This window comes from Marmota monax, unplaced genomic scaffold (assembly GCF_021218885.2).
Source record: "Marmota monax isolate L192 unplaced genomic scaffold, Marmota_monax_Labrador192_F-V1.1 WCK01_AAM20220418_F8-fsc00003, whole genome shotgun sequence".
Lineage (NCBI taxonomy): Eukaryota > Metazoa > Chordata > Mammalia > Rodentia > Sciuridae > Marmota > Marmota monax.
Genome location: NW_026694084.1, coordinates 13,895,690 through 13,919,787, shown reverse-complemented (window position 1 = coordinate 13,919,787; position 24,098 = coordinate 13,895,690). Strand labels below are relative to the sequence as shown.

The window sequence follows — 24,098 nt, the reverse complement described above, 5'->3', positions numbered from 1 at the left end:
AATATTGAGAAATTAACTAATTTTGACTATAATAAAAAATGATCCTTTACAAATTACTAATGAGAACATTTTAATGTCATCTACTGATGAAATCATAATTACTAAAGAAAGGAAAAATGCATAAATGATAAATATAGCTATAAGCAGTAACAGGAAAAAGATTATTATAATTCTGTGGAGATTCTTCCTAGATATCAAAGGGAAAAATATCCACAGGAAGAAGGATGGATTAGCCATAAGTCCTTATATAGGAAGAGACTTACACATGTCTAATAAAAGAAAACTTCAATAGGTTAGATATTTGATAGGATCATTTTACTCCATTCTAGGCAATCAAATTATGTTTAATTTTTCTCAATACAATGAATCAACCAAGCCACACTGCCAAATGAAGGTGGCAGATATGCATGAATGATTTCTTTTCTAATCTGAAACATATACCACTGACATTAATACTTAGGAGCCAGTTTGAAATAATTATCAGTGTACCAGAAGCTCCAGATTTTTTATTTTATTGTTTAAATAAAGACACACACAAAAAAAAATGGGGAAAGGGTGGAGATCAACATCATATATCTAACTTCCATCTGTAACTAGTACCATAAGAAGAAAACATTTTACTACAAAATATAGAAAGGTTATAATCTTAAAATAAACATGATTTTTTTTCTAAGAAATGACACCTAGTAATTTTATAGGAACATTCTCTCAATAACATATGTTGGCATTTGAAGGAACATCTGGTTCCTCACTACAACTTTACACACATTAAACAACTGGTGTATAGTAGAGAATTCATTGCTTAATGCTATTTTGTGTTTATATATTGAGATTAGTCTTAGCATTATAAGCCTAAAATGCAAGTTGGGCAGTAACAATATAGTCTCAATTTGCACAATTTACAAAAACATTCATTTGTCTACTTTAAAAATCCTTAGTACAAGATGAAATGTCTTTATAGATTAAATCTCTTTTATATTAAGCCTGTAATTATTTAGATGTATTGTTAACTTTTCTAAATGAATAATAATGTGAAATAGGCTGTATTCATGAAAAGGGTTTTTCATTATCTCATTATTTTTCTCTCATTATAACATCTAATTAATTATATGTCCAGTGTATATAATATGAATTGCCTCACTTCCATAAACTTTTAAGGTCACAGAGAGATCCTTCTGAATTTGGAAATCAGATCACATCAAGACTGCTCTCAACATTCAGTTCTTCCCATTATTGTATTTACATTTTATATGAGATTTCACCTGTAACCCGGTGCCCATCACATACAGAGTATAATCCAGTCTTTCTCTCAGGCTGCATGGTTCCCTGCTACTCTTTAAGCTCAGTTCCAGGTCTCTCCCCATTGTTGGCTGCTTTCCATCTGCTGGCTTCCATGATGGGTCCTCAGACTCTTCATGTTTCAGTGTCAGGGCTCTGCACTTCAGTTTCTCTTCCTGAATGGCTTTCCTCTAACAGCTGTGTAACTCATTCCTTTTCTGTTTCAACCTCTGAAAGGCCTTTCTTACCAATCCCCATACTCCAACCTTTCACTCTGATTGATTATTCTTCAGGATGTATGTTGCTGTCACAATAGTGTCTATTTGTTCAACTATTTATAGCTATCGTCAGCACTGGAATTTAAGCTTCATGAGAATAGGAATTTGTATTGAGCATGCTAACTACAACATCAAAAACTGTAAATTACACACACTTGAAAATACATGTTAAATGAAGAAATGGATAAATAAAAATATTTAAAAATTTTCTAATTTGCACAAAATAATATAGTGTCCATCCATAGACAATTAAACTGCACTAGTTTGTCTACTTGTTCTTGAGTTCTTTAAAAATTTCTATTCATTCACAAACTAAATAATTCTGAAGACTTATAACAACTTACTCTTAGAAGTGAAATATAAAACCAAGTATCAATGGGGTGAACTATTTTAAAGAACATCTAATTTTGTTAGAAAGTGTTTTTTAATTATTATGATTTAACTAGAAGAGTTTTAAAATCAATCTGAAATCACCTCACAATATTAAAAACAAACAGAAAATAAACAAAATCCAATAAATAAACAAGAAGGAGTGTATACATTAGGAAAATATAATAGTTGATATTTTATACACTGATGGCAACTGATGTTAAAAACTTGGAAGTTGATTTTATTTGATAATGCTGAAAATAGTACATGTTAAGCTATACAATTATTTTAATAACTAACAAGTTTCATAGATCTTTCATTGATTTTTATATTGATCATTAAAAGTCAAAGGGGCAGAAATTTAGCAACTCTAATCTTCAGGGTTGGGACAGACTGTGGTTTTATGTTAAAGCTTCTACATTCTAAGAAAATATTGGTGGGATTATTCATTGTAGTTCTTTCACATTGTAGTAAATTATGATTCTTCCAAGATGATGAGAAAACTTCTTTCAAAGTGTATCTTTATATTCTTTGACCTCAATGATATACAAAAGGAAGATGATACACAGGAGCCACTGTCAATTCTTCAAAAGTACATGATTTAATGTTTGTTTTTTCCCCAGTGCTAGTGAGGGAGATATAGAAAGGCTTAGCAGAAAAGCTTAGCAGCCAGGGAAAAATGGCAAGTGCAGAACAAAGGAGCATGGATGGATGGGTCTTCTGATGATGTCAACTTCCTGCTTAATGAAAGCAGGGGACCCAATCAAACACACACTTCCATCTATCTCTGTCTTTCTCTTTCTTTTCCTTCTTCTTGCTTGCTATATCTATGTCCTGTTCTTCAATTCTTTGCTGAACAGAGACAACAAACCCAGCACCCCTAGACAGTAACACTAATTATGAGTCAGTAGTGATCACTTAACTACTTCTAATGACTGTGACCAAAATGGCAAGTTTGAGAAGGAGGGCTAGGCAAGGTCACAGGTGCAGGCTTTGGCCACAAAGGAGAACAGACCTAACTAGTTCCTAAAGGGATTAAACCTGTAGCCTTAGCCTCATTATCTCCCCAAGGGGGGAAAAAAAATCCAAGTCAAAGGCCAATACCAAAACTTATCAGACTATACCCCTCAAAGAAGTGTTTTATATCTAGTTGGCATTGTTATTTAAGAACAAAAATAAAATACTCTGTTTTACTAATTATTTGATTTTTCAAGGAGAAATAATTTGAGGTGGATATAAGGAGGAAAATATTCAGGAGGTTTCCTGTAAATGTTTAATTTTCAAAAGACTATTGCATTTATTAATTAATTTATTTGTTTGTTTGTTTGTTTATTTAATGTAGTGCTGAGGATCAAACTCAGTGCCTCACCCCTGAGCCACAACCCCAGTCCTCAAAAGACTATTTTAAAAGGCATATTGTTCAAAGCTAAAAATAGCTGAGAATTCTAAAATTATAATGTATTTACTAAGAAGTGTCAATCTCAAACTCAAATAGTATTAATCATTTTGATAATGAAAGGGTTTCAATGTAAAAAGCCATATTAGGAACAGAAAACAATGAAAATTTGCACAATTTTGTACAATGATTTTAAGCCAAAGTTGTATTTTACCTTAAAGTTTCATGTAATTTGGGAGACACATTTTCATTCCTCTTGAGATTCTGTTTTGTCTATTTTATTCTTTCTTCTTTTCTTCTAGGATATTTACACCTAATTTATTCTCCCCTAAACTTAACTTACTTTACTCCCTTTCTCTTCATTTACCAACTGACCATTATAATTATAATTACTCTTAACATGAGGATTCTTTGATTTTAGTCTCTCAAATCCACTCTCTACCTTAATTTAATAGTCATTCATTCAATATGATTCAATTCAATTATATTTCCAACTAAGCTTCTATCACACAGAAATCTCTTATTTTCAATTAGAAATACTGTTTCATATTTATGTATAACCTTTCTTTTTTTTATTCTTCCACAATTATAGACTGTTGATGATTCTGGTCTTTTATCTTTTAATGCAAAACTGGGGCTAAAATCTTCTTTCAACCACATTTCCTCTCTAGAATTCTGATTCCTCCCAAAATAGGGACAATTAAAGTTTCTACTTCCTCTGCCACTGCAAGTATATTACTACTGCTCCTGAGAGCTTACAGTATAAGAGCTTAAGTAGGACAAGCAGTTTGCAAATTCTGATTGCTCTTTCTCTCCTCCCCAGAATAAACTGGTTCCGTCTCTCCAGAATTTTCTTTTCCTGAATACAGGTACCAAAGATGATTGTGAAATGATTCATTTCTTCATTTATTAATTAAATCTCTTAGATATAAATAAATGTGAATAATCTAACAAAGCAGTTTCTACATTTCTAATTTTGGATTTTTCTCAATCCTGGGATTCTACAATTATGAATAACTTTTTATTTACTATTTTAAATAAACAAAAGAATTCAATTTAGTTTGTATCCTCTTTTTGAGGGGTATTGACCTTGCTAACATTCATAATAACATTTTAAACAATATGCCTATTCAATGAAGATCATTCACCATTTGTAAATTTAGTCAATACATTGATAGCTTACACAATCCAGAGTTATTTATATTTCCAGTGTCTAGACATGCATAACAGATTGTTTGGTGACTTTTAACATATTCTTTTAGTGAACTGCAAATAAATATTTCTTAGACAATTATCAGCATATTGCTCAATGTTTAAAGGAATTAAATATAGTGAAAGTGTTAGTACATAGTATGGGTCTTTTTCTAAAATACAAAATGGAGATAAATTTATAAGATACATTCTCAAAAATGTATTATTTTCTCCATGGCATTGATGTCTGAGATACAGGTAGCTACGAAAAAATGGGCTCCCTCTAAACCCTCCGAATGGCATAGTACCTATGTCCTAGCAATATTTTAATTTTGTTCCCTCACAACAGAAGCATTTATAACAGTATAAATGAACATTAGAAGATGGGCGAGATAAATGACACCACTATCATGTAATGTGAAGTCATTTGCTCCTAATGATGTCACTCTATACTCTTCCATCAAAGCAATGGTGACTGACACTACTCAATAAAAACAGAAGATTGCAAAATATCACATATGATGTAAGTCCATTTTTGCAAAAAATATGTCAAAACATTAGAAAACCATATACCTCTGTGTTTTTACAACGGTTTTCTGTCAATGGTAGGATTCAGGTTATTTTAAATGTCTGCTTTATTATATTCTATAGTGTTTGCCTCTTTGCAATTCCCATATTTCTTTATATTTAGGAGTAAATGTGAGAGACACATTTTTACTTCTGAAAAATAAGCCATTTCATTCCAGGTGGAGAAAACAAATATACTTTTTGTTTCCAAAAACATTCTTCTGAGCACTTTTCAATCCTCTGGCTAACATATGAGCCCCATTAGGAGTAGTCATTACATGATATCAACCTTCCACCACAGATTAGCACAGGGTATTGTACGCTATAGATGCTCAATGGATTTGGACCGGCTACTTAGCTTTTTACTTTTTTCAGTGACTTCTTTCTCTCATTCTTGGCTCTAGTTGAATTACTTCCATCTCCAACAAATGCCAGACAGTCTTTAAGATACTTTGAGACAGAAATGTTTGTGTGCAGGCATTAAAGTACAAAACAATTTGAGGTCAAAAAGCTGTAATTTGGCAAAAACAAATAAGCCATTACTAGGATCTCTCTCCAAATACCAGTCAACATGTGTAAGTGGATGTTGAGAGTGTTGCAGGTCCTGTGGGAACAGAAAGCACTTGACTTAATAGTGGAGAGTTACTATGAGATGGGCAATTGAATAGATATTGAGGTTGCATTATGGCAAAGTGCTCATACCTCTTTGCTACGCTTCCTTTGTATCAAGATGAAAATCTAACAATTTCTAGAACATAAAGCAACAATAAATCTTATATTTTATAAGACTTTCACTTTTTAGTTTAAAGAATTCACTTTATATAATTTTGTAACATCCACTAAGTTTCTGGTAAAATCAACCTCCTTAGCCTCTCTACTCCAGGAATTAGAGAACTCATCACCTGTTTCCCTACTGCCCAAGCCCAATACTGTCTAGTGCCCATTAGTGTTCCCAGGTCCAGATACTCCCTTCCAAAGAACATCCATATTGGAGGAAATTCAGACATTCTGTTTGGAAATGGGAACTAGGACACAGAGCAAGGACATTTCTATGTGGGAAGTAAATTTAATAGTGAGGAGCACTGATTTGAGCCAGGTTGCCTTCATTCCTTGACAAACCTTCTACATAGTATCTTCATCATATCAAGCAGGCTACTTGGTTTTCTATGCCTTGCTTTTATTATTATGTAAATAACAATACTACATTCTTCTCAAGGAAATTGCTATCAGGGTTATGTGGGTTAATATTTATAAAATGTCTAGAAGATTGCCTGATATATGGTAAAGGCTATGTAATGATAATATTTGCTTAGTTTACAGGTTACAAAAGTCACACATTTAAAAATATACATATGCATATATTTTATATAAATGTTATAAAAGCATGAAAAGGGGGAATTGATGATTATTGGGAAGGAAGTTCTTTGAAGCTCCTCTTGCCATTATATCATTTCCTTTTTCATTTTACAGTTACAATATCCTTTTTCACTTCTTTGTGGCTTCTTATATCCCCTGTCAATTATCTCTGCTACTGGAGATAATTCTTTCTCTCAAATCATAGCCTGGGACCAGCATCTGTTTGTGTATGTCTATAATAGATCCTGCACATTTTTGTTTCTATCTCAACCAGAATCAACACAACCATTATCTTCCTCTGGTAATTATTTACTAAACAGGATGATACATGGAATATCTGTTTATATCTCCATGTAACTTTTATAATAAATTCCTACAACTCTCCTTTTCTGACTGAGACTGGTTTCCTAGAAACTTGGAAGTATCCTGGATTGTATGTTTTGAGATTCTTCATAAAAAGGTAAATTATTTTACATATTTCTTCAAGTGTCATACATATAACTACTGGAGCAACAAGTTTTTTTTAATATATAAAAAGATAATTTTCCTATGTTGGGTATTTTTAAGCCAGGAGAACTTAAAATTCAATTGGCTATATACATGAATAGTTGTATACATGAATGTAAGAATTTAAACCATATTTTCTAAATCCCTAGGTTACATATTGGGATGATACTTAGTATACCATATATCCACACCCATTATGTCTCAGAATTAAATTAAAATCCACACACAGAATTGGTTGGAAACTATATACAATGTCATGGTGAGAAGACCAAAATGTCCACAGATGGAAGTATGTTTTGATTAAAGGTAGCTATGTACTACATAAACAAGAAAGCCAAGCAGAGGGGAGTCTTTAAAAAGTAGAATTTAGAAGGATCACAGAGATAACTGCTGACAGGTTGACAATAACTTCAGTCATGCTTTACTGACAGGTGTGCCCCATCTGGGTTCCTCTGAACAATTTGTGGGAAGCACAGTACTCTCCTTGCTGTGATTATATGATCTTCATCCACCAAACTGCTGGTTAAATCCCCACACAGTTTTCCAGAACAGTTAGAGAATGGACTAGTCAGGACAAATCAAGCATCCCTGTGCTTAAGGTATATATCTCACCTTAAATGAATACTCTGCCGACACAATTTCAACATAATTTATTTTCCAATATCAGTCAATATTTTCATGTTTTAGTTTCTGGATTTCAAAACTGAGCCAGATTATGGACTATAATAATTGCATTTAATTAATGTAATTTTATGAATTATTCCCATAGAGAATTGATGGATTAATGAGAATCTCTATTCAAATATTTATAAGACAAGGCTTCTCAAAACGTAGACTAGAAAAATGTTAGGATATAGGAAAGAGTTATAAAGGTTAAAGTGGAAAAATGAAGGTTAATGATTCCTAAACTAAGTGTAAGTGACACAAAACAGTGTATTGCATATTAGATTTACTTTCTGTTCTCCTGTACCAGCTCAGGGGCAGCTGAAGGGCAGAGAGGGGGAAAGGAGTGCCAAACCCTACAGCACGGTAGGCCGCACTGGTAGAACAACAGACCTCCCAGCACAGCCATGGATACTGTTGAGGGAAACATCCAAGCACTGTTTCTGTAACATTGAAACCTGAGACATGGAAAGAATTCTTACAAATTTCAAACATACACACTCTACAAGATACCCACATCACTTCATTTAGAACAATAACTTGTATTTACCATTGATTTACCTGCTTTGCATTTTTAATTCACTCATTTCTACAGCATGCATTTACAGAACATCTACTAATCCTAGGAGCAGTGCTAGGCAATTGGTCTAGAAACAGGACACGGAAGCTGAGGGAAACTGTGGAGGTCTCTGTGCTTTGAAAGGCTCTAAATCAAACCACATAACATAAAGCAGTTACTAATAGAGGTACACAAGGACGGTGATGTCAACTCGTCCTAACTATAAACCTGGCCATACTGCACCCTACCTTAAGATGTGACAATCCTTTGGGGAGTTTGTTTGTTTGTTTGTTTGTTCAGGGTTTGTTGTTTTGTACTGGATGATTAACAATTTATTTTTAGTTAGATAAGCAATTGTACAGGGGCGATTAACCACTGAGCCACATCCCCAGTCCATTGTTTTGTATTTTATTTAGAGACAGTGTATCACTAAGTTGCTTGGGGCCTCACTCAATTGCTAAAGCTAGCTTTGAACTTGTGATGCTCCTGCTTCAGCCTTCTGAGTGGATGGGATCACAGGCATGCGAAACCACACCCAGCCAATCCTCTGTTTTAATCTCCTCTTCTTCTTTCTACTCTTCCCCTTCTTCCCCTTCTCTGCCTTCCCCCCCCCCTCTCCCTTTCTCCTTTCCTTTTATTTATTTGGCATACCATCTGCTTTTTGAGGAATCACCTCCCATGCATGTTTGCCAGGCGTATAACACCGTCAAATAAATGGATTTGAAATTGCTTAAAAGTTCTACAGAAATAAAGTTTTTTAAAAAATTAATAATTTTATTTTAATAATATAAAAATTGTGCAGTAATAATCACAATTTAAATACCTTTTTTCATTTTTTATAGACTATATTTTAACTCTCTTGATTCTTTTATTTATTTGTTTGTTTGTTTGTTTATTTTTAACTGAGTTCAGGACCCAAGCCTGAGGAGGCAGAGAAACATTCTAGGGAGTCCATAACAATTAGGTCCTTCAGAAATACTATTCTAAATTTAAACAAATAATTATATGCTTTGCCCCAAAGAAATTGCTTATCTAACTAAAAATAAATTTATGGAGCTAGGTTGAATCAGGAAACAACTCTCTAATCTGATTCTATCCACATTCTTGCACAAAATGAAATGGACTCTTAAGGAAATGGAAAAGATTAACAGATTTCTCTTATATTCATGTATTGAATACTGTAAATTTATATAGATATAACTGATTCAGCTGTTTATATAAAAACCAAAGTTCAATAAAATATCTTTAAATTCATCCCTGCTAGTGTTGCTCTTCATTGTCATAGAAAAAACTGATGATTTTCCAGAAAAGTATCTTTATATTTCTTTTTTAAAATTACAAACAGCTTTTAAACATGAACTAAAAGTCAAAGATGATTGAGCATGCCAGCTCTTTAAAGAGATGTATCTATAATGGAATTTTCTCTCCCATATTTGAGTTCCATTCAGTTTAACTTGGGTAGATTTGTTGAAATGTGAAATCTAAAGAAAAAGGCACTGATGAGCAAATATTAATTCTACTCTGACAGCCATATTTAAAACTTGCTAGTTCTACATCAAAAAATATGCCATAGCTAGAGAACACTAAGGGATATTGTATTCCTCCCCTTCCCCACCTTGGTAAACATGGAAGAAAGGTACTGGATGTCACTGGGATTCCACAAGAGGTCTAAACTTTTTCCAGAGCCCCAAGTTACTGCACTGACACTGTCAAACTTTTAATTTTGGGTTGCTCTCCTCACCCTGAAATAAGACGAAAATCTCTAGAAACCAAATTTTTGACCTTCTCTTTCTTCCCAAGTTCGAACTGTACAACTCTCTCACAAAATGTTGCTTGCGATAGACATTTATTAGCATTTAAGTTTAGAAAGTAATTCACTCACCATGATAGATTAGATACAGACATTGCAGCAATTTGCAGAGGAGTCGCCTCTTGATTTCAGAATAGGGAATCAGTAGGTCAGAAGACCACTGGCAACTTTCGCTTTGCTACTGAAGGGATGCACAAACCACCTACTCACAGTCTGAGAGGACCTAAAAAGGAAAGAAAGACCGTGATGTTTCCTGTATCTGTTCTATATGATTTCTACAGATTTATTTCAGCTAGTTGATATAAGGCACATGAAATCAAACATAATTTTTTTCTTGAAATACAAGACATTTCATAAACCAAAGATAAAATTAAAGCAGCCATATGATGAGACGAATGCCTTACCTTTAAAACCAATTGAATGGTTATTAAAATGTTCATTTCTTGAAGAAGAGACTACAGGGAAACAGTAACATGTGTTTTTGGAGACAACATTTTTTTTCTCCATAAGATTAATGCTCTCTAAATATTTATATATATATATATATATATATATATATATATATATATATTATATGTATTTGTGATAAATTACATATTTGTGATAAAAGTATCAGAACAAGGATTCCAATTAATCCATAGAATATACTAAAAAATAAATCCTTGGCATGAGTTAGGATCACATCTTAGACTTTAACAACAACAAAAAATCATTAGCTACAAATAAATCTAAATGAATAGGAATTTATATTCAGTAGTACAGAAAATGAAAGCCAGAGTGTACTCACATAACACACATTTCCATACACATTTACTGAGCATCTACTGTATACAGCGTCCTATAGATTTCAACCAATTTTTCTTAAGGTATAAAGAATTCAGTATTATAGTAGCATTTGAATGAGTTCTTGTCCTTCAATTCATGAAACATTTACAGAGCATGTACTATGTGCACTAATGCTATCACAGGTACAGCTTGAACATAAAGATCCATGAAAAATGAAAAGGATAATGGCCCTGCTCTCAAATAATGAGTCATGTAAATATTTTAACAAAATAGAGAAAGTGCTCTCTCAAAAGGCATAGAGCAGGCATATGGGAGCACAGAAGAGGGGCTTCCATGCAGTCATAGGGAATTGGGAAGAATCTCTCAAGGAGGAATGCCCCAAATTTCTACTAATAAAACTTTGTTACAAGTTTCAAAAATAATCCCAAATCAAAATGGTTTAGAAAAAGGTACTTTATTTATCTCTATACAAATAAATCTCAAGTTCAAGGAGGATACAACCACTCTAAGAACACGAAGGATGTGGTTCCTTCTTTCTTGTCATTTCCCCATTTTCAACATATGCTTCTTCATGGTCTCAGAGGCTGCTGAGCCCCAGAGAATATATCTGCATTCCAGCCAGCAAATAAAGAGGAAGGAAAAAAAAAAAAAAAGAAGGACATGTCCTAAAATTTACACATGACATTGCTGCTCACATTTTACTGGGCAGAGCTTACTCACTTGTCCATCTTCCTCAAAGGAAGCTATTATTTTAGGAATCTATAAGCCCAACTACAACTAAGGGGTGACAAACAGTGAAGAAGGTGGGGAGTAGAAACTTGGAGAAAACCAGCAGTATCTGCCACCATGTTTGAAACTCAATGACCTTAACCTGCAAAGGGTTATGATTTTGTACCTACTGCAAACAGGTAGACCAGGGACCGAGGGGGATGTGGAATAAGCCCACTATTTGTTGAAAATTTTACAAATTTGATTTATTAATTTTAAATATCAAACTTCAGCTTACTTCAATCATAAGTCCACAAACTATTTATTGTGTCTTCCTATTTACCATGCTCAAACTGAGTACTGATACAAAGATTAATAGAATACAGTATTTACACATTAAAACTCATGGTCTAAACATAGAGGCATTATTTAAAAATGAAATACTCTATGAAAATTGTTGTGTGCATTTTTAAATGCATATACTTAAATTTAAGCTCTAATTCTAACAGATTCTAATTTTGCCAGACCCTTACTACCTGGGTGATTTTGAGAGGCAGTGGGATAAGCAGCAATGAAAGCCCATGTCCTAAATCATCTGCTTACATTCCAAAAGAGCCTTTCAGTTCTACCCTTTCCTTGGCCAACTGTTAAAGCTTATAGAATTACATACTGCGAACTCAGAAACTCCAAATTCTATCACCAAAATAGTTCTGTTCAGTCTTTCACATTCTGTATTGCCATATTTTTATCTAAGAAAAATATGTATGGAATATTATCTGATGCAACTCATTCTGGATATACTTAATTCTAACTTTAGAGAACTCTGTATCTGATTGTCATTATTTTAATATCTAATCCAATTGCTTTTACTGAATTAAATTTTGGAGTTTTCCCAAGAGTTTGCATCTAGATGAATCATTAAAGAAAATAATAAATAACCAAAACAAAGTCTATGAAATCAGCTATTAGGTTTGTTGCAATATCCACCAAGAGAAAAAGTGTTTCCTACATGAGCATAAAATTCCAATATGAGGAAAAGATTTTGTTAGATTTCAATACTTAGAAAACCGTTGTTCTGAATTTCTCATTTACTTTTATCTAGGGCTTTAATGCAACATTCTATTCTTCTTTCTTTGCTTTCACTTATTATGAACAACTCTGAAACAAATTTGTGACATTTCATTAAAAACTATGCAAGACCTCTGCATAGACTTCTCACTGTTTAAAACCTTTTCCCCCTTTTCTAGCCAATTTTAATTTTTAACCTGTTGTTTTGATAAACAGATGCACATATGCATACAAATATATAGTGTCTGTATAAATATATATATAATCCACTCTAAGTCTTTTTTGGAATGAGAGAGTATAAAATTGAAGGCCACATTTGCAGATTTGTTTGCTTCTACAGAATGTACAAATAACACATAAAGAAACTGAATCCCAGAATCTTTTTTGTGTTGTTCTTCACAGTAAACCTTGGGTGCCTGTTACATTTATATTTTTATGATGTGATGTTTTTCAAAGCCCTCAGTAGTGGGCTTGTTATTCCTTTTAATGACATTTAAATGATTCATTACAATTTTTTTTCAAAGAAAATATCTTTAGGATCTTCAGGCAAATTTAAATTTTCTGTTCATTTTGGTGATTCATAATCCTTATACAAATCTCTGACATGAGTTTCCACACTTGAGTATGAATTTAGAGCTTTCAGCCAAAATTCTAACACTCTTATGAACCACCATCTGCCCCTTTGCCACAAGAGAAAAGCAGCTTATTTTCGGGTTGGAGGAAACTTTTCAAAATACATGGAATGAATTGACTTCCCCCTGAATCCTCAGCCAGCATTGTAAATTAGAAATCGAAACAATTGTACTCTTTAGGTCACTATTTTACCACAAAGTTAAAGAAAATAGTATGCGAATTTAACGCAAGACTCCTCTCCATTTAGTATATGCATTAAAATTGTGAATAGCCTTGAACACAACAAAAGATTACAGGGATGACACTTCATCAAAATAGTTATTTTAATCATTTTATTCAGGAATAAGACTTTAGGCTTCAAATCCAGTGAAAAGAATACTGTATTAAGTTCATGTAGTTGTAATTACTTTGCATTTGTTAACACAATGTCTAAAATAACTTTGCTAAAGTGATTTTATTTCAGCAAAAGAAGCATTTTCATGATCTAGTCCCATGAAGGTGTTTGTAGCATTAAAATCTTAAAATTCCATGAATATTGGTTTAAATAACCTATTATATATAAACAAGTTTTACATATCCTATATTTAAGATAATAAACCTATAAAAAGTTACTTGGAATAAAAATCAAAATTACGGCATTTGCAGGTAAATGGATGAAGTTGGAGAATATCATGGTAAGCAAAGTAAGCCAATCCCAAAAAACCAAAACCAAAGGAAGAATGTTCTCTCTGATAAGCGGATCCTGATCCATAAATTGGGTGGGGGCCAGGGCATGGGGAAAATGTAGGCACTTAGGGCAAAGGGGAGGAAGAGGAGGGAGGGTGCTTGGGGGCAGGAGAGACGGTGGAATGAGATGGACATCATTACCCTAGGTACATGTATGACTGCCCATATGGTGTGACATTACATCATGTACCACCATAAAAATGTAAAGTTGTGCTGCAATTGTGTACAATGAATCAAATGCATTCTGCTGTCACATATACCTAATTAAAATAAATAAATAAATTTTTTAAAAAAACAAAATGTCCAAAGAATTAGACCATAGCAACATAAATACTAAATATACTAAATATACATATATATGTATATTTAGTGTGTGTGTGTGTGTGTGTGTGTGTGTGTATATATATATATATATATACACATATATATAAATTACTTTACTTTGCTTGGAGAAAAGCTAGTTTGGATTCATAGGGTATACAAAAACATGACAGGGCTGGGGTTCTGGCTCAGCAGTAGTCTAGCATGTGCGAGATGCTGGGTAAGATCCATAGCATCACATAAAAATAAATAAAATAAAGGCATTGTGTCCAACTAAAAAATATTTTTAAAGAAATACATGACAGCGTAATTTCAAACTGGGTTAGATCAATGCTCCACTGGATTTGTTTTAGCTGATATATTATGCCACTGATGAGGAAATACATACTCAAACTCCATCCAGGGCACCACAAGAGATGATGGGCATAACGTGAGCAATAAAATGTATTAGGTAAGGAAAGAATACTTTTATAATAAAGGTTCAAAATATTATATGTTAGTAAAACAAATTAACAAGCAAATATTAGAACATTTTTGAATTTTATAGGGTAGATGCGTTTTATTATCATTAAATGAAAAGGTTTTTCCTTGCTTCCCGGTTCCTCCATGAACTAACCCTATGGATCTATATTCCTTAACCTAAACTCCCTGTTCAGATTCAACTTTTTTGGTTATCATGTTCTTTCCTAAGCCCAGCCTACACTATCAAGTTCAGATTCTTTTCAGGGACTCAATGTTTTCTTTCACCTCTCATCTTACTTATTCAAAGTTTTCAAGGATCAAAGCAAATTCCAGGGCATGTAGCCTTCAGTCATGTAGCAGCTGGCCTTTCTGTGATCCACCCTTTGTACATGCATCTCCTTCCTTCTCCCCTGCTTGGCTGGCTTCTGGACACGGATAGCCTTTCTCCCAAACTTTCCAACTCCCCCATCAAGCACAGTCTCCCAAGTTCTTTGGTAACAACTTTTTCACAATTCATGAAAACCATTAGAAAGGCTGGTCTAATTCCTTCATGCTGGTCTGTATTCCCTCTAGATTATAAATTCCTTGAGGACAGACAGCAGATCTTAAGAAACTTGCAAACCTATGGCGTAGCACCATGCCTGAGCCAAAAAAGGTGTTCAATAAACATTGATAAAATATGAATAAACTTCTATACTTCTGAAGAATTTCTGGCATCATGACCCAATCCATTATCATTTCTTTAATCTTACTAAGTGGCAGGTGATATCAATTTTTTTTCATTCATTAAAAAAAATCCTTCAAATTCTACTAATGAAATGCAAAATTACATAGAATGCTAAACTAAAAGAAAAGATCTCTTTTAATTTTTAACTATAAAAATACTATTTCCTTAATTTTTGCCATATTTAAAGTTTTGAAGCTTCTAAAACATGTCTACTTTTAAGCTAATTTTTATATTTGCTTGAAAATTTTATATTAGTTATGAAAGCTCCAGAGCAGAAGTCCATTCCCCAAATCTGTCTGCCTCTCAATTTTATCCAGAATATAGTCTAGTGGTATGATGAGTAAATTCATATTTCATTGTTTATATATGCAATGTGGGGGTCAATCCTGATATCCTAGCTATTACTGCAATGATCACATAAAATTTCGAGCGGGAAGGATATGGAAATACATCTCTCTAGAACAATTGAGTGATGAGGATCAGCATGATGTCACCCAAATAAAGATTCAAATACCTTCCAAGCTGTTCTTAGACCCTACTGATACCTACCCTAAAATATGGTCTTGGCACAGGTTGAGAAAGCCCACACACTGCAACTTCAGATCAGCACAGATGGTAACCTTGGAGACAAGCTAATGCAAAGCTTTATGTGTCCTCTCACTGCAGTGCAGCTGTCATTTCACTTGTACTAAAGTCATTTCATGGGAGGTATTAGAATTCAATTGAGCATGTCAGTAATTGGTCTAAAGCATTTATCATAGAGACCTGGTTATGTTTGTTATTATCCTAAACATGCACTTCAGAAAATATCCTCCATGTTCAAATTACAGAGAGTATTTATCTTAACCAGAGAAATAAGCAGGAATAACCTTATACTCATTTTTAAATAAATATCATTGCAAACAAATACTACCCTAAAACTGAAGTTTGGGATTATTTTCTTCAGAATAATTAAATCCACTCCATTATCATTACCATTTTCTGAGACATTTTGACTTATTCTTGCATGAACTAAAAAGACAATTTCTCTACCTATGCATGTATCTCATCTCCTCCTAAACTTTCATGTAATCATAAGCTTCTCTTCTGCCTATATCTTTCATGCCTGCCTCCTTCTGTATCGTTCCCCTTTGTATCTTTGATTCTTTGCAGCCTCTGTTTGCTATGACTTCAATCTATTACTTTTTTTCCCACTTCTCCTCCCTGACAAACTCCACAAAAGATTAAATCCATTGCTTTCTCCTTCTCACCGTCCAATTCTGTTCTCTAATTTCTGATTCACTATTCTCATCACCAGTCAACTGGTCAATATCTAACCACCAAGGCCAGAGCTGTCCATCAGACTGCATTCTTCCCATTTGTCCTGGAGCTCTCCCTCATTCCCAGGATATTGAAACACCCAGACTCTCCCAGCTCTCCCAGCTCTTCATTGATCCATCACCATTTTCCTATATTTGGCTACTCTTCTAAGTTCCTTCTAATGAAACTTTCTCAGTAGATAATTCTCAAATTTTTATCTGTGGATTTGATCTTTTTTCCCCCTGACTTTCAGAGTAATTATTTCTAATTAAATATTCAACAGTTACCAGATCTTTGTTTTGTTTGCTGTTCAATCATATGTCTTAAAGTCACTGCTCCTTTCTATTTCTATCACTCAAGTTCAAGTCCTTACCTATCTTTTGTCTTAATGAGCTTTTATACCGCACATTTTTAAAAGTGTTTGAACCATATATAAAAATCATAAGAATAGGCCAACTTCCTAGTTGAAAAAATAGTTTTTCATTAAAAAATAAATTTAAAAGTTCTTGGCAATTTAAAATCCTTAACACTGGATGGGGAACACGGCGTTGTCTGGTGAATGCTTGAACTTCCCGAGCACTGTGCTCTGTGCTGCACAGCTGCTCGTTGCTGGCTGGAAATGATTGCACAAGCCTCCCAACTTTTCTCTAATCCTCCAAACTACATTAAAAATTAATTTTATCAAGGCAAAGCACTTATACATGCAAATTTCTTATTTAGAAAACCTCTGAACACTCCCTATCTAAATATCACACATGGGATCCTCTTCAATATGGCCTGTCCTCTATTTTCTGGCTTGTGTTCACCCATGTTAGATTATTTCTATTCAGTGAATCCATCCCCACCATGCAGAGAAAGCCTAGCGCACAGCGCTCTGTACTCCGCAGCCAGTCAAAAACAAAGTTGAATTCTCAGTTCAAAATTCACATTTTTCAGGTGTCTGCTATTACATTATTACACGCAAGGAAGCACTAAATAAATAAGCATTTAAAAAAAATATGATCCATCTAAACTGCCTAATGTTTTTAGAACTTACAAATTGTGATGAGTCACAAAAGGTTCAATCCCATGTGGATCACCCAGCAAAAATGACTGCCAAAAATCAGTTTAATTAAAAACAGAAAGAAACAAAGCAGCAGATTGGAATTTAAAAAAAAAAAATAAATGTTTCAAGTGAAAAAATACTTAGGCATGTTAAATGAATCTTTCTGTGTTCTCAGAACATAAGTATTTTAGTGTTCAGAATTAACTTGGGAGAAGAGAGGGAAACCATCCTGTGAACACACTGCATTTAGGAATATAATTCTGTATATAAATAGCTGCGTTTTGAATTTTGTTTTTCCCAAACACTGCTTCAGTGTCCTTCACAGCACAGCCTGGGTTGCCTTGTCAATCTTCTTCCTGAACTTCCTCCACCCCTTCTCCTCCCCAAGCCCTGGCAACACGTGCTGGTTTCTCTTTGAATAAATTAAACACTTTCCATGTCCATATGTTTCAGAATAAACAGATTGATCATTATGTTCCCACTTCCAGAAATGTCCTCTTCCTTCTTGATCAGAAATACTATCAGTCTTGCAAAGTCCAGCTCAAATATCATTAAGCACCATGATTTAAAGCTCTGAATAATTAAATTCGCTTCAAGTCACATACATTTCTACTGCAGTACTTATCAGATTTCCCTCATGTTATGGTTTTCCTGTTTGTGAAAGGTGAGCACTGTGTGTTAATAGCACTTTATGATATTATTTAACTATGTAAGAAATATTTATCTACTTAAGAAATATGGCATTCTAAGTTTCTGGCTATGGGGTTGGAAGAATATCCTTTTCTTATAACAAAAGAACAGACAAGAGAAGATATGGCAATATTTATATAAAGTATGATTATTTTTAGATCTTTTAGAAGATGTGCCAAAACAAAAGAAATTCAATAGTTTTTGAATCACTTATTTGATCTTGTTCCTACTAGTTTCTCAAGAGCAATAATTATATCTTTGGTTTTTATTCTACTTGCTATCCTATCAGTATTGTTTATTATCAAGAATAAACAACAACAAAAAAGAACGACTTGATCCGCTAAATTGATTTTTGTTGAATTGCTACATTATCATGTTCATGCAAATTATTGATTTTTCTTCTGTTTGACAATGAAGACATCTAAATGAAAGACACAGACTCCAACAACAGAAGAAAAACAGTCTTCTTCCAAGAGACAAAATCTTAGAGGATAAGAGCTTCCTTAATGATAACAACTAGCCCAGGCTCAGACAATACCTACTTCTTCAGGGAATATTGCAATTCAGGAGTGAGGCATTGTTCACAGATAGAAATTTCAAGAACAATATTTGCACACCATTCTGCTTAGGCAAATGCTTTCTTCTTTAGGGTATTATTTGAAAACACCCAACATGATCAAAATCAATTCACTTCTCTTAAGAAGGCTCTTTCACTGAGCCTGGAGAGGAACTGACTTTTCTCTAACAGGCTTTGGCTTTCATTCTGCCAGATATGCTTGATTAAAATGAAAAACTAAGGAGCTGCCACCTTTTGAAGCTAAACAGAAAGTGCCTCCAACATCAGAGAACTCCACTGATGTTTCAGCAAGCCAGCGTTGGCGAAGATACCCAGCTCCTCCTTGAAGAGATGATGTGGCCTCTGGCAAAAAGAACTAGGAATAGTTCATATATTCATGCTGAGGTGAAAAAAGAAAGAATTTTCTTAGCTTGTCATTCAAACTGGGTTTCTTCACAGCAACTTTTCATTGGCCCTTTATTTTTTAATAAAATATGCCCAAATCCCAGTCCCAATATTTTATGTTCTAAAACTTCATACTCCTAATAAATGCACTGTCACAAACTATAACCCCTTGAATACTGACTGAATGCTTTTTTTTTTTTTTTTTTTTTTGAGGAAAGCTCTATGATTCAAGAACCCCATGCCAGGCAATCCACTCTTCCACGTTTCTTAAGGACCCTGCCATTTTCAGACTTACACAAGTACACAGGTTCTGGTTCAACATCCCCTTACAATTTAACACTTCAACATTATATCAGCCTGTCTTTGGGTGCTTAACGTCCCTGGCTATTTGTTCTTATCTTCTGATGGGTTGACATTCACTTATAGAAGGTCAAAATTCATCAAGAAATTGGTAGTTAAAATCCATTTATTAAGTTTGTCAGTAGTTTTTTGTTTTTTGGTTTTTTTAAAAAATTTACTGGGAAAAACTGCTGCAACCTCATTATTAAGAAGCTCCTTCATCTGTGAACTTCAAATGATGGTCTCTTGCATAGTGTTTAAACCTTCTGTAGCATCCTAGACTTGAAGCTGAAACTCAGCTCCTTTATCAAATGGTCAAACTCTTTCATCTCTTTCTTCAGATCTTCAAAGATGTATGGGGCTTTCAGTACTGTGTGCAGGGATTCAAATATTCTCTATCCTCTGCTTGAGATTCTTCTTTAGGTTATAAACATACCATTAATCATACTATAATATTGTTTTAAATTTTCTCAGACCTAGAAAAAAAAATCCTAAGCATTGTGAATAGGGGACAGGTCTTTTATGTGTCTATCTTTCTCAACAGATTTTAGTCACCAGTGCTTCTTTTTATGAATGAAACTTTTTGGTCCTTGTGCTTACCAACTTTCTTCACAGGTGTTTATGCTCCTTAGAAGACACTGCTGGAATCCTATAAGCAGACATTCTACATCCTCCTACATGGACTCACCTATAATTTAAACATTTCATTCTTGTACACATAACATTATTGCAAAATGTTATAGCAAATATTTGTGTATCAAGAGTTCAGATAGTGACAGTTATTCATATTGCAAGAAATATGTGTGTTTAATGGTCTACACTGTAGATTTTTAGAGTAAGAAATTACCCAAATTATCTCTCCTAGCTCTAACCAATGTCCCTTTTATAGTTTCTGCATATTTCTTATATTACTTATTCATTCATCTAATGTTTATTGAGCACCTGCTATGTGTCAGGAATTGTGTTAGGGACATAAGAATTAATCAAGTGTGCTCCCTGCTATCAAGGATCTAGCAACATAGTAGAATTATACAAACATAAATATGGGAATATAGTAATATGTTATAGAAACTTTGACAAATGTTCTTATAAGTAGAGTTGAGGCACAAAATGAGAAGTAGCTGTTTCCTCATATGAAGGGTGATTTCAGGAAAATGTTTATTCAAAATATGACACTTGAGCCAGGAATGGTGGCACATGCCTGTAATCCCAGTGACTCAGGAGGCTGAGGCAGGAGGATCACAAGTTTGATGCCAGCCTGGCAACTTAGTGAGACAGTCTCAAAACAAAAAATTCAGCTCATTTCCCCTCTCTTGTCCCCACCCCCTTGAGCTACCCACCTCCTGATAACCAGAGATTTTGAGTCACTTGTGACATCAACTTGCACTTTGAAACTTGCCTGCTGCTGTGAGAAGCGGGGTCTGTAAGCAATCTCCATCAACCTCCTTTTCTTTGGAAATGGAACACCAACCACTTTATACCACATAGGTTAGCCTCTGAACTATCAGTCAGCTGCCTTACAAACATTCTTGGGAATTTATTAGGTAAGAAAATAGAGGAAAGTCCAAAGTTGTACTTTGTAACTCTGACATTGGTCATTTCCTGAATCTAACTAGATTTGAATCTCCATTTGGGAATCCATTTTTCCTAACTCTCGTATGGTCCAAATGCAAGCCAACATTGACAATTTACCAGCAATGTTGACTGGCTCAGGAGCAGACACATGGCCCAATCACACTCAAATAAGTGTGACTCTCCTGATGGGAAATTTGGAGTTCCTTATTTTCTTTCTTGCTGTATGTTAAAGTTACGAAATGACATAGCTGCCATGGCAGCCAGCATCTTACTGTCACATTGACTCTGAGACTGGAGCCATCACAATAGAAAGCAAAATGAAATATATCTAGGCATCAATTCCCATTGACATTTTTCAACCCAGATCCATTCCCTGAAATCCTCAGTCACCGTTAGTTTCACATTGCTTAAGCAATATGCAGGGGGTGAAGGTGGTGATAGTATCTTCTGTTATTTTCAAAGAGAAGACTATTATATGATAATGAAATTATGCCAGCAGCTGTGAAGAGCCTTGGCAAGACTTTAAGGAAAAATCTTTATCTGATTTAAATGTTTAAAATATCATTCTAGCAGCACTGATGAGAGCTGTTGTGGAGTCTAACAGAAGCAGGAAGACAAATAACAATCTATGAAAGAAATGATATGGAACTAAAAGAAGGTACCCAGTGTGAAGATGGAGTGATGGAGGAACACAGACAGAAAGATATTCAGTGATGGACTGGGGTTACAGAGTGAACAAAAACAAGGAATCTAATGTACTCCCAGGTTTTTCACTTTGCTGGGTTGGTAGGTGTTGAGGTCATTGCTTTGGTTGAGAAATATACAAGGTAGAGAAATATACAAGCATTCAACGTGTTGAGTGTCAGGTGCCTGTGACATAACAAGGTGGGTATATTAAGAGGGCAAGTGCCCATTCCAGTCTGAAACTCAAGTTCATAGTTTGGCCTGGAGCTTCAGTTTTGGAAGAGATTAAGGGAATAATTCAATGCAATGGGCATTGATGAGTTAGCCAAATTACTGGGTAGAAGAGGGCTGTGTCCAGAATCATGGGTGCTTCCGTAATTAGAGGCAAAGAAAGATGATACAGTAGGGGAGCAGAGAAAGAAAATGATCAGGGAAATGGAAATGAACCAGGAAGAACTGTGTCATGGAGTCATATACGAGGTTTCCAGAAAGCAAGAGCTCAACGGCATTGAGCTCTTGGGAGCATTTCCACCTTATTATAGCATTTCTCAGAGAGGTAAGAGATGTCTACTTTTGGAGATTTGAGGTAAAGTGAACAAACTTACAGGTCTAAAGTAGACTGCTGTTTCCAAGAGCTTGGTTTTAGGAGAAGGTGAGGAACCACAGCAGCAGTTTGCCTTAAATGCATACCAGCCATGGGGGGAGAGAGGAAGGGGCATCCGATGGGCAACATTTGATCATTTCCTATATGTCAATCAGCCCCCCTGCAGTGGGGTCATTTCAATTAACTATGTGACATTAGTGAAAGCAAAGTTGGAAGAGATGCTCACAAGTAGCTCTGGGGAGCTGAATTGGTGCAGCTGAATGCAGCACACAGATGACCATGGAAAAACCTGGAAGCAGGGGAGAGGGGGAGAAGAAAGAGCCAGCAGAAATGGAAACACAGAAATATATAAAAACTACAGAAGAAGCAAGAAAATCCTTAGATTGAAGAGATCATATCAAAGACACAGATGAATGAGCCTGGTTCACTAAGTGGAGAGAAAATTGTTTTTTCTGAGGCTTGAGCAAAGGAGGGGTCCTTGAATGCAGACAAGGAAAAGCTGTTGGTACAGAAATGGGAAATTGTGGTATTTATGAGTAGCTAACTTATGGTCTTCAGCTGCTTTGAGAACTAGGAGACAAAGTTTGGTTAGTGGTCAGATGGATGGAAGGACAGGGCTTTCAGAGGATACAAGAGCTCACATGGGTAAATGAAAAAAATACTAAATATACACATCTGGGGGCTGGGGGGCGGCACACACACACTCCAAGGCTCCTGTCTTCCCCACAAGAGTGAATTTCCTCTAGAGAAGTGACAGGATTTTATTTATCTCTCTTCCCATGACATATATTCTAGCACACTTAGTTGCCTGTTAACCTTATTTGTTGGCAGATATGTAAACAGGGAGATGACTTGATTGAATAAGTGAGGAAATCAATATGTGGCTATTACTAAAAGGATGTTCTATTTTAAATATCTTCTTTCTCATTCTCATTTAAGTTTCATTAGTCTGAATTTATGTGACATACTTGTGGTATCTGTGTTGTTGTAGACAGATTCGGTCACATACTTATAAAATAGTGGCCTTACTCCTAAGAGGTCAATTTAAGTAACAGTGGTGATTACGAAGGAGATTGTTATATACAGAAGTGATGTAGTAAAAACATTGGAACGTCCTTCTCCTTCCCCCTTCTTTAAGTCAGATTTTTTTGCTTCTGTGACTAACAGATCTGACAAGAACAATTAGAAGAGGAACAGTTCAGTTGGGGGCTCATGGTTTCAGAGGTCTCAGTCCACAGAAGGCCAGTTCCATTCCACAGGGCTCAAGGTGAGGCAGAATATCATAGTGGGAGGGTGTGGTGGAGGAAAGCAACTGAGTACATAGGATTAGGAAGCAAAGAATGAGACTCCATAGGACAAGGACAAAATATATACCCTAAAGACAAGCCCCCAGGAACCCACCCCCTCCAGCCACACCCTACCTGTCTACAGTTACCACTCAGTTAATCCCTATCAGGGGATTAACACACTAATCAGGTAAAACACTCATAACCTTA

The 24,098-nt window shown here is 34.8% G+C and overlaps 1 protein-coding gene across 1 annotated transcript in view; it reads right to left on the bottom strand.

Annotated features, from left to right (window-relative positions):
- Oxr1 (oxidation resistance 1) overlaps positions 1-24,098 on the bottom strand; it is a 411,354-nt gene that overhangs the window by 322,927 nt on the left and 64,329 nt on the right. The window contains exon 2 of the mRNA XM_046464584.2: positions 10,047-10,197. Within this exon, the coding sequence (XP_046320540.1) occupies positions 10,047-10,069 (23 nt within the window). The 5' untranslated portion in view covers positions 10,070-10,197. The remainder of the gene's footprint in view (positions 1-10,046; positions 10,198-24,098) is intronic.